The 15,891-nt window shown below is 49.2% G+C and overlaps 3 protein-coding genes across 3 annotated transcripts; all 3 read right to left on the reverse strand.

Annotated features, from left to right (window-relative positions):
* Positions 1–1,208: 1,208 nt before the first annotated feature.
* On the reverse strand, positions 1,209–2,225 carry DQ04_03801000 (hypothetical protein; the record flags this gene model as incomplete). Its single annotated transcript, XM_009313119.1, has 1 exon — positions 1,209–2,225. The coding sequence occupies one exon, from the start codon at positions 2,223–2,225 to the stop codon at positions 1,209–1,211; it is 1,017 nt and encodes a 338-aa protein (XP_009311394.1).
* Positions 2,226–2,558: 333 nt separating this feature from the next.
* Positions 2,559–15,179, reverse strand: DQ04_03801010 (hypothetical protein; the record flags this gene model as incomplete). The annotated part of the gene is made up of 1 exon (XM_009313120.1): positions 2,559–15,179. The coding sequence occupies one exon, from the start codon at positions 15,177–15,179 to the stop codon at positions 2,559–2,561; it is 12,621 nt and encodes a 4,206-aa protein (XP_009311395.1).
* Positions 15,180–15,315: 136 nt separating this feature from the next.
* DQ04_03801020 (hypothetical protein) lies at positions 15,316–15,780 on the reverse strand (the record flags this gene model as incomplete). The annotated part of the gene is made up of 1 exon (XM_009313121.1): positions 15,316–15,780. The coding sequence occupies one exon, from the start codon at positions 15,778–15,780 to the stop codon at positions 15,316–15,318; it is 465 nt and encodes a 154-aa protein (XP_009311396.1).
* Positions 15,781–15,891: the final 111 nt, after the last annotated feature.

The raw sequence follows: 15,891 nt of genomic DNA on the forward strand, positions 1-15,891 counted from the left end.
GCGGAGGGACAGCTGAAGTCCACCCCACTGGCGGCGGATGACGTCGCTGCGAGCAAGGAAGCGCGCGTTGACAGAGCGGACGAGGTTCTTCAGCGCCGCCTCGTCCTCAGCGTTCACGTCCGTGATCGCAATGCACGTAGCCGTCTTCTGCCCAATCGCGTCGCCGAGGCGCGCCTTGTCCTTCACGATCGCGTACGGGATCTTGTTGGCGCGGCACAGCGTTGGCATCCACAGCACCAGCTCGATCGGGTCGACGTTGTTCGCGATGATCACGAGACGGGCGGTCTTCTTCTCGATGGTGCGCGTCACCTCCTGCAGCCCCGTCACAACGCTCAGTGGCGCCTTCGTCGACACCGTCTTCTTCGGGTTGCTCTTCTTCTCCTCCGCGACCTTCGCCAGGCGCTCCTTGCGGGCCTTGCGCGTCTCCGGCGCGTACTTCTTCACCAGCTTCAGCAGCTCGTTGCGGCTGGAGCGGTCAAGCACCCTCGTGAACTGATGCAGCGCAGGCGGCACCTTCAGGCGGCGCTGCAGCACACGCTTCTTGCGCTGCATCGTCACGAAGGTCGGCCACCGCATAAAGCGCGAGAGGTCGCGCGCGTACGGAACGTCGTGGCCAATGCCGAAGTTCTTCGGACGCGCCACGAACGGCGACGGCGCCGCCGGCTTGTCCTTCTTGTACGGCTCAGCAGCCTTGGCGGCGGGCTTGGCGGCCTTCTTCACTTCCTTGCCGGGCATGGTAGAATGCGCTGTTAGATGGTGTGAATAAGAAGAAAACGAAATATTCAGCAAGAATGAAAGGATTTGGGTGGGTGTCGTGCAGCGATGTTTGCCAGAATAGAGAAAAGATGTGCGGAGAGGGGCTTATTTCTTTTTTTTTTTCACAGAACAGTGGATATACCCACAACTAGCACGGAGAGGCATCTTCTCTCTCTTTCAAGGCCTATTCCTGCTGCTGCTTCTGTTGTTGCTTCTTTTTGTACTTCTGGTGCTGTTGTCTTTTCATGCCTCTCTCATCCATTGGTGACCTTCGCACCCATTACCTTCACTCATCCACGCATTCTCCTTTTCATCTGCTGGTTTCGTCTCTGGTAACCTTGTAGCATTCGCCGCAGCTCCACGAGAGCAGCGGCAAATACATGCCACCACAACCACCACAGAAATACGAGGCAATGATGATAAAGGTTCATAACAGAGAGAGAGGAGAGGAGTCAGCTGCCACCGTCGCGCTTCGTGTGAGAGTTGATGTGCACTACATTCGCTGGTAGCACACGCAGGCTTCGGCCTTCAGTCTGAGGTGTTCCCACGTCATTGCTACCACCAACGCTAGACTGTCGGTACTTTTTCTCAACATCTCTTTCGATCTTTCTTTGCTCCCGTTCCACAAAGTAGTGAAAAAGGCGTCTAAATGTTGACTGTTCATCCCTGTCTCCTTCGCTGTTTTCGTCGTCACTAAACCTCAATGACGCGTTGTTCCCGTTGGCCTTGTAGTTGGGTGTACCATTATCCCTACTGCTTGTCATCTTTTTGCGTCGTCGTTGCAGCGTGAGGGACGCGTTGGCGGCGGTGCGGCGATCACTCTCCTCATCCCCGTAAGAGAAGTTGTACTTCGACTCCATTGTCACCCTATTTCGATGTCGCACCTCCGCGCGAATGTACCTCTCCTCCTCACGCTTGCAGGGGTGGAAAAAGAAAAGTTCCTGGGTGTTGAGGTTCATGAAACGCACGACGCCGGAAGTGGTTCGGTACAGCACCCAGCCGTCAGGAATGGGGTCGATGAGCAGCATCTCCTCCACCATCACGAGGAGGTCTTCGTCGCGTGGGGAACGGATGCCGAGGCTGCAGCGGAACTCTTCAATGTCCGCCACGCTGAGGGCGGTGTCATCGGCGCTGCTGCTGCTGCTTCTGCTGCTACTACTGCACTCATCGCCGGCGCCCGCGCCACCGTCGTGGTCGTCTTCGGCAAGCGTGAAAGACTCACCGGGCGGCAGCGCGCCCGTGTGCAGGTAGCCCAGCGCTTTGTACTTCCGCTCCGCCCGCCGCCGCGCGGCACGGCGCCACTTGGCTATGAAGAGTCGCACACGAATGGACGCGATGTACGCTGCAGCACATGCGCAGGTGCCTACCCACGGCAGCCACCGCGGCACCGCCCGGAGCAACGCGGCGCCAGCGTCACTCGCCGTCTCTGCCTCGTAGAGTTCGCGTCTAAGCTTCAGCAGGGTAGGCATGAATGGTGCCATAGACTGGGGGAAGGAGTACCACGGAGGAAAAGCGAATGTGAGGTGTGTCTGTACGTCCTACCTGGTTAAATGGCAAGGCGACAACAGTAAAAACAAAGGAGAGAAGAACCGACTGTGTGGCGCGATGGAACAGCATAGCATCAAATTATCGGAGCGAGTAAACCAGATAAAACAAGAGCATAGTAATGCGAAACAAATAGAGGAGGAGAGAGAGAGCATACATTGGACCTCTCTACATAAGCGTCATCGAGGAGGATGACACGTCCACATCAGCAAGGTTTGTCTGTGAAGAAGAGAAAAGAAGAAAACCAGAGAAAGTTGCTACGAGATCACCACGAAAAAACTTTGACTGCTCTGAAGAACAGACAGTGACGACTCCTGCACAGCCCTTCGCGACACAGAGAACGTCGGATCAGCCTCCCCCACCGTGTGTCGCCGCCGGCTCAGTGGAGCTGTTTGCTTCTTTTGAATGCCATCGCTCCCCGTCAATATGACATACAGAGGCAGGTCAAAGAGCTTGCGCCACTCGGTCTCCGCATCAAGCTTCGATGCTGTGGGGACGGCACAGACCAGAGGCAGCGCACTCGAGGCCTGCACTTCCGAAGTTGTAGGGAACACATCTGGGGTGATGCCGGTCAAAAAGACAATGCTAGGTCGGTTTAGTTGTGTGGTGGTAACTTGTTCTAGAAGCTTCTCACCGGGCCGCACGTCCCACATCACGTCGTTCAGCCGCCCTGCTGAATCCCCATCCGACACTCTCTGGAAGCGTGCAGCAATGATTACATCCTCCTCTGTGTCCTCTGTACCAGCGCTTTTCTTCCACGAGAGACAAGAAACGTCCCAGTCAGTGTGCAGGAGTACCTCCTGCTCTAGAGGGCTCGACGGCCACGCGTCAGTGAGGACAATGTCATCATGCAGAAGATTATACCGCCGCAGTATCACCAACACCATACCCACACGATGAAGCTCATCCGCTTTGCGGCTCACCGCCTGTGCCGCGAAAGCATGCAGCAGGAGTCGTGGATGTCGCAGAGATGGCAGCCATACGGCAAGTGTGTCACCAGGCATCCAACAACGGAGCCGCTCCACTGCCGCTCGCACACGTGCAGCCATTTCTACGTTCCCTGCAGCTTTCAGCGCCACATCGAGCCTCTCACCGTGACCATCTTCCCAAAGAAACATCAATTCAATGATATCACCCATAGCTGGCGACTCACTTTTCAAAGCAATACCAGTAGAAGAGGAAGCAGAAGGAGTGGTGAGTGGTGTACTCTTCGTGCTTTGCGCCGCACCTGCATAATCGGCGGGTACTTCTAATTTAGGCGGGATACGACTACCGTACAGAAGGTTCCGCACGTAGCCATCGATCAGATCGCGGTAAGCCTCAGCAGAAGTATCATCTCCACAAAGCCCATAGAAATCATCATTTGACTGTTGAAGCTCATTAAGGAATGCTGAATCTGAAAATCCATTTTTTGCAGTCTCATCAATGGCAACGCTGGCGCTGAGGAACTGAGTCAGCTCAGATTCGTTTGTGGACATTCGTTGTCGCAAGATTTCACCTATAGCCAAGCTGCAATGCGGGCCACACACACGAGCCGCATAGATACTGTAAGCTATCTTGTTAAACACGCTTTTGACGCGTTCAAGGTATTGTCTCTGCCCATCGTTTTCATCTTCAGCAACAGAGACTTTGTGGCTTAATCGACTTGGCAAACGCACCGAACGCCGCTTTGATGAAGTCGTTCTGGCTCTCACGCTTTGATTGTTGCGCACCCACATTGCGGTGAGACGAAGGATGAGGGAAAGGTCCTCAGTATCTACGGTTCCATGGTTGATTGTGAATAGGACGTCACCAAAACCCTTATCGTCCCACAGGGCGTGTCTTATGATCTGCAAGCTAATAAGGCCAACGTGTAGTTCAATAGCATTCATTATCTTGGGCACTTGCGGTGTTCCAATGCCGTGCCGTCTGGCAGTACCACTTTGCCTTTCTTGAAATCGTTCTGTTGTGTAGGATCCTTCCAACAAAAGTGTTGTGCCTTCCCGTTTCCATGGCGCAAAGACAGAGTCTTCTTGCAGCAAGTTCAGCAGATGAAACCGAGAGAGTGACATCGCTGATGTCATGGCAAAGCACCAATTCTCCAGCATTTGAGCACATGCACCGTGTTTGCCTCTCAGCAAGTCACGCACCGCGCAGCACAATAGCACTGGGAAGCGGGAAGTATCCCCGTTCCGTAGCTGGCCCCACGCGCCGTACTGGCAGAAGCGTGAGAGCTGCGCCGACAAGGCCTCAGCAAACACAATTTCATTGGAGGCATCGGTGGGGGGAACCAGCATAGCCAAGACGCAGTGGCCGCGCCCTTGGTTTAGGGGGCGAGTACGGAAGTACTCCGACACATTATCCATGAGTTGTTCCATCTCCTCTGGGGTTGAGATACGGTGGAAATGGTATGATAAATTCGCCACTTTGGCGCGCTGCTCAACACGTTTTACCCCTTGGTGGAGGTCTGGTACTCTCAAGGAGAATGGAACGCCGGCACTTAGACTAAATCGTAGCCACTCCTCAATGGAGTGAACACTTGCTGGATGCTGACCAATGTACTCGTACAGCATAGCCACCTCATCCTCCCCATCGGTGTTTTGCTCCTTCACAGCGAAGATAAACGCATCGTAGAGATGGGAAGCAATCCACTCACATGTTACATAGTTAAGCTTCATCCAGTTTGCAAAGAAGCTACGCACCAGTCCCTCACCACCGCCACTCTGTTCTTCATCCCCACAAAGTCGGTTGTCGACGGCACTGATACTAGAGTGAGAAGCGACAAAAGCTAGATCATTGAGCAAAGCATCGCTTGACGCGGCACACGCGCTGTGAACAAACTCTTCGTCAATAGCATCAATTCTTCTATCCAGCAAGCGATCCAGCACCTTGTACTGCTCACGGTTGAGCAACACTGTAGAAGAAGAATACAGTTCACCTCTGAGGCGCAGAATAATCCCACATTCATTAATCACGGCGGAGAGTAGATACCACGCGAAAAGCCCACGTAACTCACATGGCCAGCCGCAAGCAAACACTTGAACAACTCGCTCGACAAAATTGGTCGATGCGTAGAACTCCTTATGCATCTCCGGTATAGATTCAAATGTGTTGGGTGAGATACGCCGCTGGTATGGTCGTGACAACTCCATCACACTTGTTATTAGTGCCTCCAGCTTACGTGAACTCCAGTGTCTACCAAGGATCTTCGTCTCAATAACCCTGAGTGCACGCTCCACAGAGTAGATACTATACTTGAGGTATTTCCATGATTCCGTGACTCGTTTTTGCACAAACTCTTGCTGAAGCGAAATGCGTGATACACGGACATGATACGCATTAAGATCCCCGACGAGTTTATCGAGACGATCGAGCACGCCGTCCTTGTTTCCTGTAATAATTTCAATATTCTCACATAGCAAAGAACTTGCTTCATGAATAGCATCGCGGAAGATAGCGAGTACATTCTTGTCATCTTTCGGTGCGCCGAACAGATCATTTACCTCAGCCCCATCGTTGGCATTCGGGGTCAGTAGAAGGGCGTCGTTCAGACGATCGTTCGCACTGATAGTGAGGTGAAAATTGGTAATTGTCATGAGCCGCGACGCCGCGTGGCCTGCCTCATCGAGCTGCACAACTGCAGACGAAACGCATACAAGGAAAAAGGAGGGGTTAATCTCCACGTTTTCCCCAAATAATGAACATTTCAATGGATCATTCCGCATCCGCGCCTCCCGCAAACTTGGCTGGAGGAGTAGCAACGCACGTAGTCTTTTCAGCAAAAAATGCTGGTTGACATCACAAAGCAGCAAGCCCCAACCATTTTTTGCCGCCTCCAATAAACCCTCAGAGAAGTTATTGTCAAGCGCCGATGTCACTATGCAGTCCCCGCACATAGACTTGAGACACTGATTTACAACCCTCTCAAAGGTCGGACGCACTCCACCAAAGCATGGCCAGTGAAGATGTGTCCTCTGTAATAGCGCACTTACACACAGTCGTTCATGAATAGAGAAAGTTCTTACAAGCGCGCTGTCGGTAATATCAGTCATAGTCGGAAATAACAACGAGACAATGGGATCCTGTAGGTTTTTCGGCATCGCAACATCCCACGAACTCAGCAATAACTCTAGCTGATCGAAACACAATTGCTGCTCCGTCGCCGGTAACGCTGCAAAGAAGGCACGGTAAGCAGCCACCATAAGGACAGCTCCCTCTCCGATTTCTGCCATCTCCTCTCTTGCTGCCGCCTCCTCTGGAGAGTGAAATGGAGCGAAGCGGTCAACGATATCGGTAAGCAGCACGAGAGCGTGTTGACGTTTCGTTGCATCCTCCATTACCGAACTGAAGTGTTTACACTTCTCCTCTAAAGCCCGAGCCTCCGCGTGGGCGCTTCCCGCTTTTCTTGAGGCCTCGTCTGCCTTCTTTTCCGCATCACTCTTCTTGCCTCTGGATTCTGAGTACATGAGGCGCTTCTCATTCAGTCGTGCATATATCTCACGAACCTCCTCTCCCACATGTGATGCCTCCATGAGGCTGACGACGTACTCCGCAACCGCGCTAGCAAATGGTGACAATTCACCAAAGCGCGCCTCACGCAGGGATGCGTGGAGCTGTGAGAAAGACTCGTGCGTCAAACTGCTCGGCAATACTGCTAGCAACCGTGATGCAAATTTTGGGGCTGTCATAATCGATTTGCCGTACTCCCATAATTCCTTGGAAGTCCCAGGCGGCACCTCCTCACCAAGAATCTTGCAGACCGCCTTCACGAGCTGCGCCCCTTTTGTAATGGGAGGCAGAGTGGCAAACTGCTTGATTTGTGTGGATTTCATGGCACTCAAGCGTGTTGACGCACCAGTGAGCGCGGCGGCAATGCTTCCTGTCTTTGCCTGCATTGCTTCCTCTTCCTGGATGATGATTAACTCCGTAGCGGTTGCCTCTTGATGGTGACGATTTGCTGTATTTTCATATATGAACGCCTGTTGCTCTTCCTCCCCCGCGTAATCAAGGAGAACCCGCATCTGCTGTTCAGCAGTCTCCTTTGCTTGAGCTGCCTCGTTGTAAGATGCTTCATATTCTTCTTTCTTGGCGATAATGGCATTGGGCAATTCAGCGATATGTCGCGATTGTGCAGAATGGCGACGAAGCTTCCACAAAAACCATCGGAGCTGTTGGGCCTGAAAAACAAATTCTAGAAGCTGTTCCACCTGCAGGTTAATGTTCAGTTTCATCGCATCGAAAATATCACACAAGAGCTGTGCATAGGGACGCGCAGCCAACTCTGTGACATCTGACATCATTGAGACGCTCATGTCGTTGTTGTTGTTGCTGACCCTCAAAGAAGTATCGAGTGCTACCTGGTGATCAAATTCGTCTGTGCTCAGGAGTATGTCAACGAGCTCCTTCAGCATTTCTGACGCCCGCAACGGCACTGGTGACATTATGGAAATCAAAGGCATTGTTTTCCCCACGCGTATCACCTCTTCATGACTCTGGAAGTGTACTACAAGGCTCAGGCGCCTGCAGACGCGGCGGCGTAACTCTGCGTGCTCGCTCACTGTTAGTCGTCCAGAAGTGCGTCGGATGCCCCGTCTGCCGTGCAACAGAAACAACTGCTCGTCGAACGTGAAGAGCTGTGACATGTTGCCACCGCGCACAATTGCATCTAGTTGGCCCATCGGCCATCCTAGCGCAAGCATGCTATTGGGGACGAATACTACCAGTCTGCCGTCGTGGCGGCACGTATGTTGTAAGATATCAATGAGATCCTTCTTGAAGTATTCATTGGCGGTGGGTCCGGCGTAATTGTCGCGAAGGAAAGCCACATGAACGTGCACTGCGGTCGCCCACACACGAATAGCCCTACGAATTCCTCGGTCATAAGGTCCAATAAGCGCGACGTGAGTCTGCTCCTGTCGCAGGCACTGGTGAAGTGTCGCAGTCAAAAAAGTTATCCAACGTGACGCGTACTTCACCTGCGAAACCCGCGGCGCCAGTGCCTTTTTTAAAACAGCCGCTGATTTTCGCCCCTGTATTGGTGGTGGGACAAAGACTACGGCTGTGCTGTTGTCGGTGTTGAGTGGCTCTTCAATTACATTTGATGCCACAGCAGCTTCATACTTTCGCAACCACTCCTGTGCACTTGAGGCGGTATAAGGCGGTAATTCAGTGTCACCATATCCTTCCATTACGGGCTCGTCGCGAATCTGCTCAAAAGAGACTGGATCTGACCCAAAACAATTGTTGAGGGTTGCATTGGCTGATTGTTTCAGCAATATTTGAAGTTGCTGCTGCTGCTCTGGAGCATGTAACATAGTCGTGTAGAAGGCATACACCGTGCAGAAAACATTTATCACGGCGTCACGGTCCTCCCACTGCGTACTGAGAAAACGCAACACCCGATCCGATATTTTCATGAACAGGTTTATATACGAGAGAGGGACTCTGCCTTTAAAATCGGAGCCAAAGGTACGACGTGGATTGTATTCATTTGGAGCATCATCATCTTCTCCATTCACCAGTCTGTCGGCCTCTGCGGATGTGCCGCGTCGCTTCCCTACAAGCTCATGGAACATCAGGTGCAATGCGGCGGCCTGGGCACTGGCGAGAAACGCACAAACCTCTCGCGGCAGCACTAACCCTCGGCGTGTCGCACAAGCAGCGTTAAGGAGATTTCGAACCTCATTCAACACCTCCGATTCCTCAAGATGAGGTAGCCAGAGTCTAACCATGGTGCCTTCCACCTCTGCGGTGTACGAAGACCCAGGGGGGGAACTCCCTACGCACACCACATCGGTGATGGGAATGTACCCGACCGAAGGTGGGCATATGGCGGAGAAACGGTTAATAAATGAAAAGAGATCCATGGCTTGGGAGGAACTCTTGTCACCAGAAAGGTGTACATCATCGACACAAAGCACCAGCCTCCGTCCTACAGAAGGTCCGTATAACTTTGACTGACGCAACGAGAGACTCTGTAGCAATATTTCCTGTACTTCAACAGCCTTACATCCCTCGTTGTTATACACCATCTGGTGCTCCCACTGCTCGTTCTTCCGCATATGGCGCAGGATGGTAGACTTGCCCTGGTCGCCCTTTCCAATAAGGATCATGGGCTGTCCAGCACAAATCAAATGTTCCAATGCCGTAAGTGTCGTCTCACGTGAGGGAAAGTGAAAAAAATGCGACCAGACTCGCTTCTGAAGATCCAACTCAGCAGTTCCATGAGCCCACACACTAGTAAAGCCGGCCTCCACTGCCGATTTTCCAAGCCTCTTCCACCCAACTGGAGTTGCAATGTAGAACAGAATGTCATTCTCGAGAGGCGGCAGAACATCATCGGTAAAGCCAATTTCCTTCGCCACCTTGTTCAGTTTTGACTGCACCTTCTCAAGGGCTCCAGACAAAACAGAACGCTCTTCTTCACGCAGACGTAAACCAAGAGACCAGCAGGTCGCAAATACGGCACACTGCAAAGCAAAGGCTGACTCGCTAATCCATTCCTCACGACTCGTACACCGCGACTGTGCATAGACAAACCAGCGCTTGTACAAATGAGAGCATCGCTGGGACACAGAAAACTTGTTTTCGTGAGGCACATCTGATTGATCCAGGGAGAGTCGCGTGTCCATAATACCATCGATTAAACTCGCCATGACAGGGAAGGCAACCGCCGCATGGTAGCTCGGTTCGGATAGGAGAAGCTCCTTCAGATACGCTTTCCAACTGGTTGGTCCAGACAAGGCGAAGACAGCAAAATCTGTCATCACACGCGGATTAGCGTTATCAAGCGCAGATGTAACCATGATGACACGCATCAGGGGGCTCTTCACAGATTCTGCCCATGAATACGGCCGGATCCTCTGAAACGTTGGCGCGTCAAAAGCAATGGACGCCCGCAAAAGGCTTGCGCCCTCAATGATAATTGTATGGTTTACCAGTGGATCCCATCGCTTTGCCAAAGAACTAAGGAGACCTGGTTGGCGGGCGTCACCATAGACCTCGGCAGAACTCATCAGACGAAAAGAAAACACAGCATAGTGTGCATTGCCAACCCATCGCTTCCAAAGTCTTGTCTTCCCAGAGTAAACAGGTCCCACAAGCACCACGTTTGTATTAAATGTTATAAAACGGGTGAACTGCTCCAAGAGACCGTCAAACCCTGACATTGCCTTGACCCGTGTCAACGCATCCTCCCAGAGTTCTTGCGAAATGCCAAGCGTATGTACCACATTCCATTCCAGTAGTTTTCCTAGGAGCTCACTCGTTCGCACCACCTGCCAAAACTGGTACAAAAAAGATGTACAGAGATTTTCTGCCAATGTTCCTGAATCATTATTAGCAGCATCCCGTATGAAGAACAAGAAACTCCTTAATGTAAAGATAGATGGTGAAACCTCCATAAACTGAGCGTACATTGCCGCCAATCTTTGGCCCACGGCCATGCATTGAGAAAAACCAAGCGCCTGAAGAGTACCCTGCGCAAGTACTGATAGATCAACAGGTGGCAAGAAAATAGGTCGAAACGCGAGACCGAGACTCGTCGGAATTGCATTGTATTCGCGTGCGGTGAGAACAACTTGAAAGCAGGGGTCTCTATGCACAGACATGGTGTCGCCATCTACTTCAAAATACACCTCGGGAAGGCCACCCCCATGCAGCTCCTTCCCGGTCCGACATGCAGATTCAACGCTTTGGAGCAGCTTGGTGATGGGTCGAAGAAGACTCATTTTCAAGAGGTCAACATCCTTTAAGCAAAGCACAGCACCCACACTCAAAGCGCCGCGCATTCCCCGCGCTATCCTTTCCAATGTGAGTTGCGGGTGGCATTGAATGCAGTACCAAAAACGACCCAGATATTGAGCACAATATTCCAGAGAGGAGCCCTCCTCAGGCTCTCCCACAAGTATGGGAAAAGATGGCGCTGAAAAAGACACAAAAACAGAGTATAATGCCTTTTCGACGAATTCAGGAGTTAACATGGGAACAGTGTAGTTGCCCAAAAACTCCATCCCATACTTAAAACGAAATCCCAGCATTTGAACAGCAATTCCATCATTGTCCATGACAGTCTGCAGCATGGCTGTTCTATCAAGATCCTCTGTTGTTTGCACACCTGACTTCAATATCATTTGAACTTCTCGTCCGCAATGCAAAAGGAGTGTAATTGCACTAGAAAAAACGCGGCGTTCCATGCCATCCATACCTCCACCAGCGAGACGTATATATTCTTCCGTAAGATCCTTCAAACGCTTTGAATAAGCAGTAATACCAGCACTACCCGCAATAGATAAAGCTTCACGCAAATCTCGATTGTGAATCACACGAAGAGCCACGTCAACCACCTGTACACATGAATCACGCAACCAGGTTAAAGGATCGAGGTGGTAATGGCTTTCAACAGAATTGTGCAATTCACGAAGCAAAGAGAAGCGCATGTTCTTGTCAAATATCCCCATCCAACGCTCAATGGGAACTGGTGATAAGGCAATTGGCTCCTCCGCCCTAAGTGTTGCCCCATCAACAGTGATAAACGCCGTGACTGCATTACTTTCGACATTAACATCGAAAACACGACTGTACATTTTTGAAAGCAAACGCGTCAACGACGTCTTATTCAATACCGAAAGAAATGAAAACATCTCAGCATCACTAAGGAAGTGAAATCTTGGAAATGCCTCTCGTTTCGAATCAAATAATCCTGTGAGTACCTTCTTAATGTCACTCAAAATTGTACACGCCAAAGTGAGTTCTTCTTGAATATTTTCCTGCATCATGGCGGTAAAAAGAGTGTACTGTGGTTTCTGTAATGTTGTGGACAAAATTCTAAAAATGTCATTGATTGAGCTTACCTTCTCGTGTAAAAACTTCCATTCACGAGACCCAGGCACAGGCACCTCATCATCGGTCATTGAATCAAGGGTCATGCCAAAGTGTAAAATTTCTATCCATTCTTGTTCAACCTCCTCCCAGCTTTGCAAAGTACCTCTCATCTTTTCAGAAGCAGCCTTCCATTCACTAATGGAGTTCACAACAAAATGACTTAGAGAATCATGAAGACGCAGCTTTCTCAAATCATAAAGAAATGACTCCAATTGACAGCGTATAGATTCTTTACATGCAGGAGAAAAGGCAAAAGCATCCTTGGTTCCTCCAACAAGCTCAAAGAGAAAACGAGTCTTTTTGGCTTCGCTCTTCATACGTTCTAAAGCAGCTTCTGTGTTAAAATCAACAAGAGCAGGGTCCACCACTCGCTGTAATTCATCGAGGTGATCTTGAATACCAGCCTCCAGTAGGGTTCGTAATGTTACACTTGAATCGATTTGTTTGTTGCCTTTTAGTTCTGGACCAAGAATACGTGCAATTTCTTTCCAATGACTTTTGCGAAGACCTGGGGTCGTTATACATATAAGAATACCCTCAAGTGACTCAAAATCAGTCAATACTTGTTCCTGTTGGCGACCTAACCGCACCAATCCTGGATAAGCACGAAGACTACGCGTGGAAGAGTGAAGAAGTCGTCGACACTGCTGAACATTTTCGATCATCTTTTCAGCCGCAAGATTGTTAACAGAGCACTTGTAATAGTCTTTGACAACAGTTGAATCAAAAACAGCGCCCCAAAACTGTTCCAATACTTCAAAGCTCTTCAGTAAAGGAAAAAAATCCTCAAAAGAGTCTACTTCTTCAATTTCGAGAGATCGCTCACAATAAGAAATGTGGTCAATAGCCTCAAGAACCTGATCGACAATAACCCGAAGCTCCTCACAGGTCTGAGCCGCTATATCACAAACATCAAGGTTAAACAAGCTCAATAGCTCATCTACACCGTCGCGTATTGTCGTCACTTGACTACGAGTGTTGTTACGCAAAGCCCCCAGCTTCTCAATAAGGAACGGTCTACTTTTGGCACGGATTTCATCAGCCTCCCAGGCTAATTTCATCAACTCACTTGGACGCCGCATCAATTCCACCGCTGCTGCGTACAATTGCACATTCACAGGTATTCTAAGACTCTCCAAGCACTCAAACCATTCGATTACCCTCTTGCAATCGTTCATTTCGACCTCCTTCGAGAGAGTTTCGGTGTCCTTAATAACACGGCATAACTCTTCCAATTCCTCAACACTTTTGGGCTCCTTACTCAACCTCTCGCTATGGCAACGACACCTTTCCACAGATGCTATCAGATATGTCAGAAAATCACTCTGAATTGCAGCCAAATAATTTTCAATATAACGCAACCACTGTTCAGAATAATACCTCTTAACTTCGGTACAATTAATGGCGATACAACCGCAAAACACAACATCTGGAGAATTCTTGCCAATTTTCTCCAAACCTTCACGAAGTAAACAAACCTGATCTTGAATTGTTGTGCTCTTTACCCGAGTAAAGTAGGCTCCAGTTAGTGGTGGTAAATTTGAAAACTCCGAGTACTTTTCCGTCAACTCTTCAATCACACAGCCAGTAGCATCAAGACACTTCACCAGGACAGCCTTCATAGAAAGTTCAGCGGCATCAAATGAGTTTAATGAGCGTCTTTCAAAATCGAGTGTTCGCATGATGACAACCTCAGGAGTGGGAAGACTATTGGCACTATCAAGCAACTCATCCAAAAGATCAGCTATGCCGAACCTAAGCCGGGCAAAAGATGATGAACGCGGCAAGCCACACCCGCCAACAGTGAGAGAAACTTCAAGAAGGGGCCTTTTTCGAGCCTTGGAAAGCGGGACAATAGAGTCCCCAGCAGACTCAAAAAAAAACACTAGGTCTTTCAAGGCGTCAAGAATAAGGGTTCTAACGTGATTCACAAGAAAAACACGCACAGCCAAGAAAATACGTCCTAGTTCGCTTTCTTTCAAAGTCTGCGAATCCAACGACATGAATCTCCCAGACTCTCGAATTGTACCAAACAAGATCTGCTCCAATTGAGTGTAGAATTCAATTCTCAGTTTAGTAAAAGCTGCTCTCATTGAGCATTCTAATTGACCAAGGAATCCTTCAGCATCAGTTTTCCAATTAGCAGTTGTTGTGTCAAATATAACAAGTCTATCAAATCGGTTCATCCACATATTTTGCAAGTCCATGAAAAATTGATGAGTTCTCACACCCCAGGGCAACGACGCTTTCAAAGAAGAAGCAGATGCATTAAAAAGTAAAGATACCTCGAAACGTCCTTCTTCACTCATAATCTCTTGTTTGAAAAGAGTCGACTGGTTGTCCTCGGCATTATCTAGGCATAATGGTGAAACAATTTGACGAAAAAGTGAGCTCTGATTCATATACTGATATATAGCATGTGTACACGCCCTCATGTACACTTTTTTAATCTCAGATACCACACGCTCGACAATAATCCTATATTCTGCAGGTACACCCAAGGTTGCCAAAACAATTATACGTCGCAAACTATCCCTATCACAAGATAAATGTTCTTTAGCAATCTTCTCGTAGAGATCAACGAGTAGTGAAGTGCGTAGTTCCCGGTCTAAATTGGACGATGCTATTTGCATTTCTTCGCAGGTTTCAATGGGAATTCTCACAGCATGTCGCTGAGAAGACGACAGAACATTTCGGAAAGGTGGACCTTTCCAATCAAGCCGAAATGTCCCTACATACGGAGAATAATGGGCTCCAATTCTTGCACTCGGTGATGGAGAATGCCACTGACATAAGCAAACAGCATCAAAGAGGAAGCTTTCCCGAAACTCGGGAAAAAGCACCGTTTCTGTCTGGCCCGTGTAATCTGGTGAGAACCCAAACAGGCTGAAATCAAATGTGACACCATATTTCACTTCGGGCTCAACCCGAACAAAAGGCCGAGGGATTCCATCCAGAAAAAGCGCAATAACCTTTTCAAAACGACCAGCCACACTATCCTCATGTTGACATCCCATTGTACTATATTTATTTTCTTTTTGAGGTCAATAAAAATATAAGAAAAAAAACGATTTAAGCTCTTCCCATTCACCATTATAGATTGTATTATCACCAATCGTGTCAATAAAGCAATGGCATAAAACAAGAAAATACTTACACTTCCCTAAGCTTCTTAAAGTCGAATCGATGCTCTGAGCCCTGTTTCAACTGCTCTAGTACAAACTGCAACCATGCAAGTTGTGTTACCCCTTCTTCACAATGGTGGGCACTAATACGTTTGAGTTCATACTCGTAGTCCTCCATCATGGTGCATATTCGGTTCCTCATAAGCATGCCACGACAGGTGTAAATTACACCATAAAGCACTACGCCCATACTAATCGCCGGTGGTAAAGGTCGTGCATAGTACATGCTATTTTTAAAAATATGACGAGGCCCCCATAACTTAAATACCAGCATTACACTTACTGTAGAAAACGTGATGCAACCGCCAAAATATTGCCAGGCATGAGCTTGGTGTCCAGCTAGTTTTTCTACGCGATCAGCAACGTGCTTTCGCTGAACCCGACTAATTTCAGCTACGTATTGAGAAAACTCTTGTTTATTGTCCAAAGACATGGCTGCACCGTAAAAAATACACAGATGAAAAAAAAAGAATGAAAAACCCAGGGAGCCACCAAGATGCCTCCGAGAACGACACCCCACACCCAGAAAATCATATATGACCCC

The sequence above is a fragment of the Trypanosoma grayi genome (assembly GCF_000691245.1).
Source record: "Trypanosoma grayi strain ANR4 Tgr_380_V1, whole genome shotgun sequence".
NCBI lineage: Eukaryota > Euglenozoa > Kinetoplastea > Trypanosomatida > Trypanosomatidae > Trypanosoma > Trypanosoma grayi.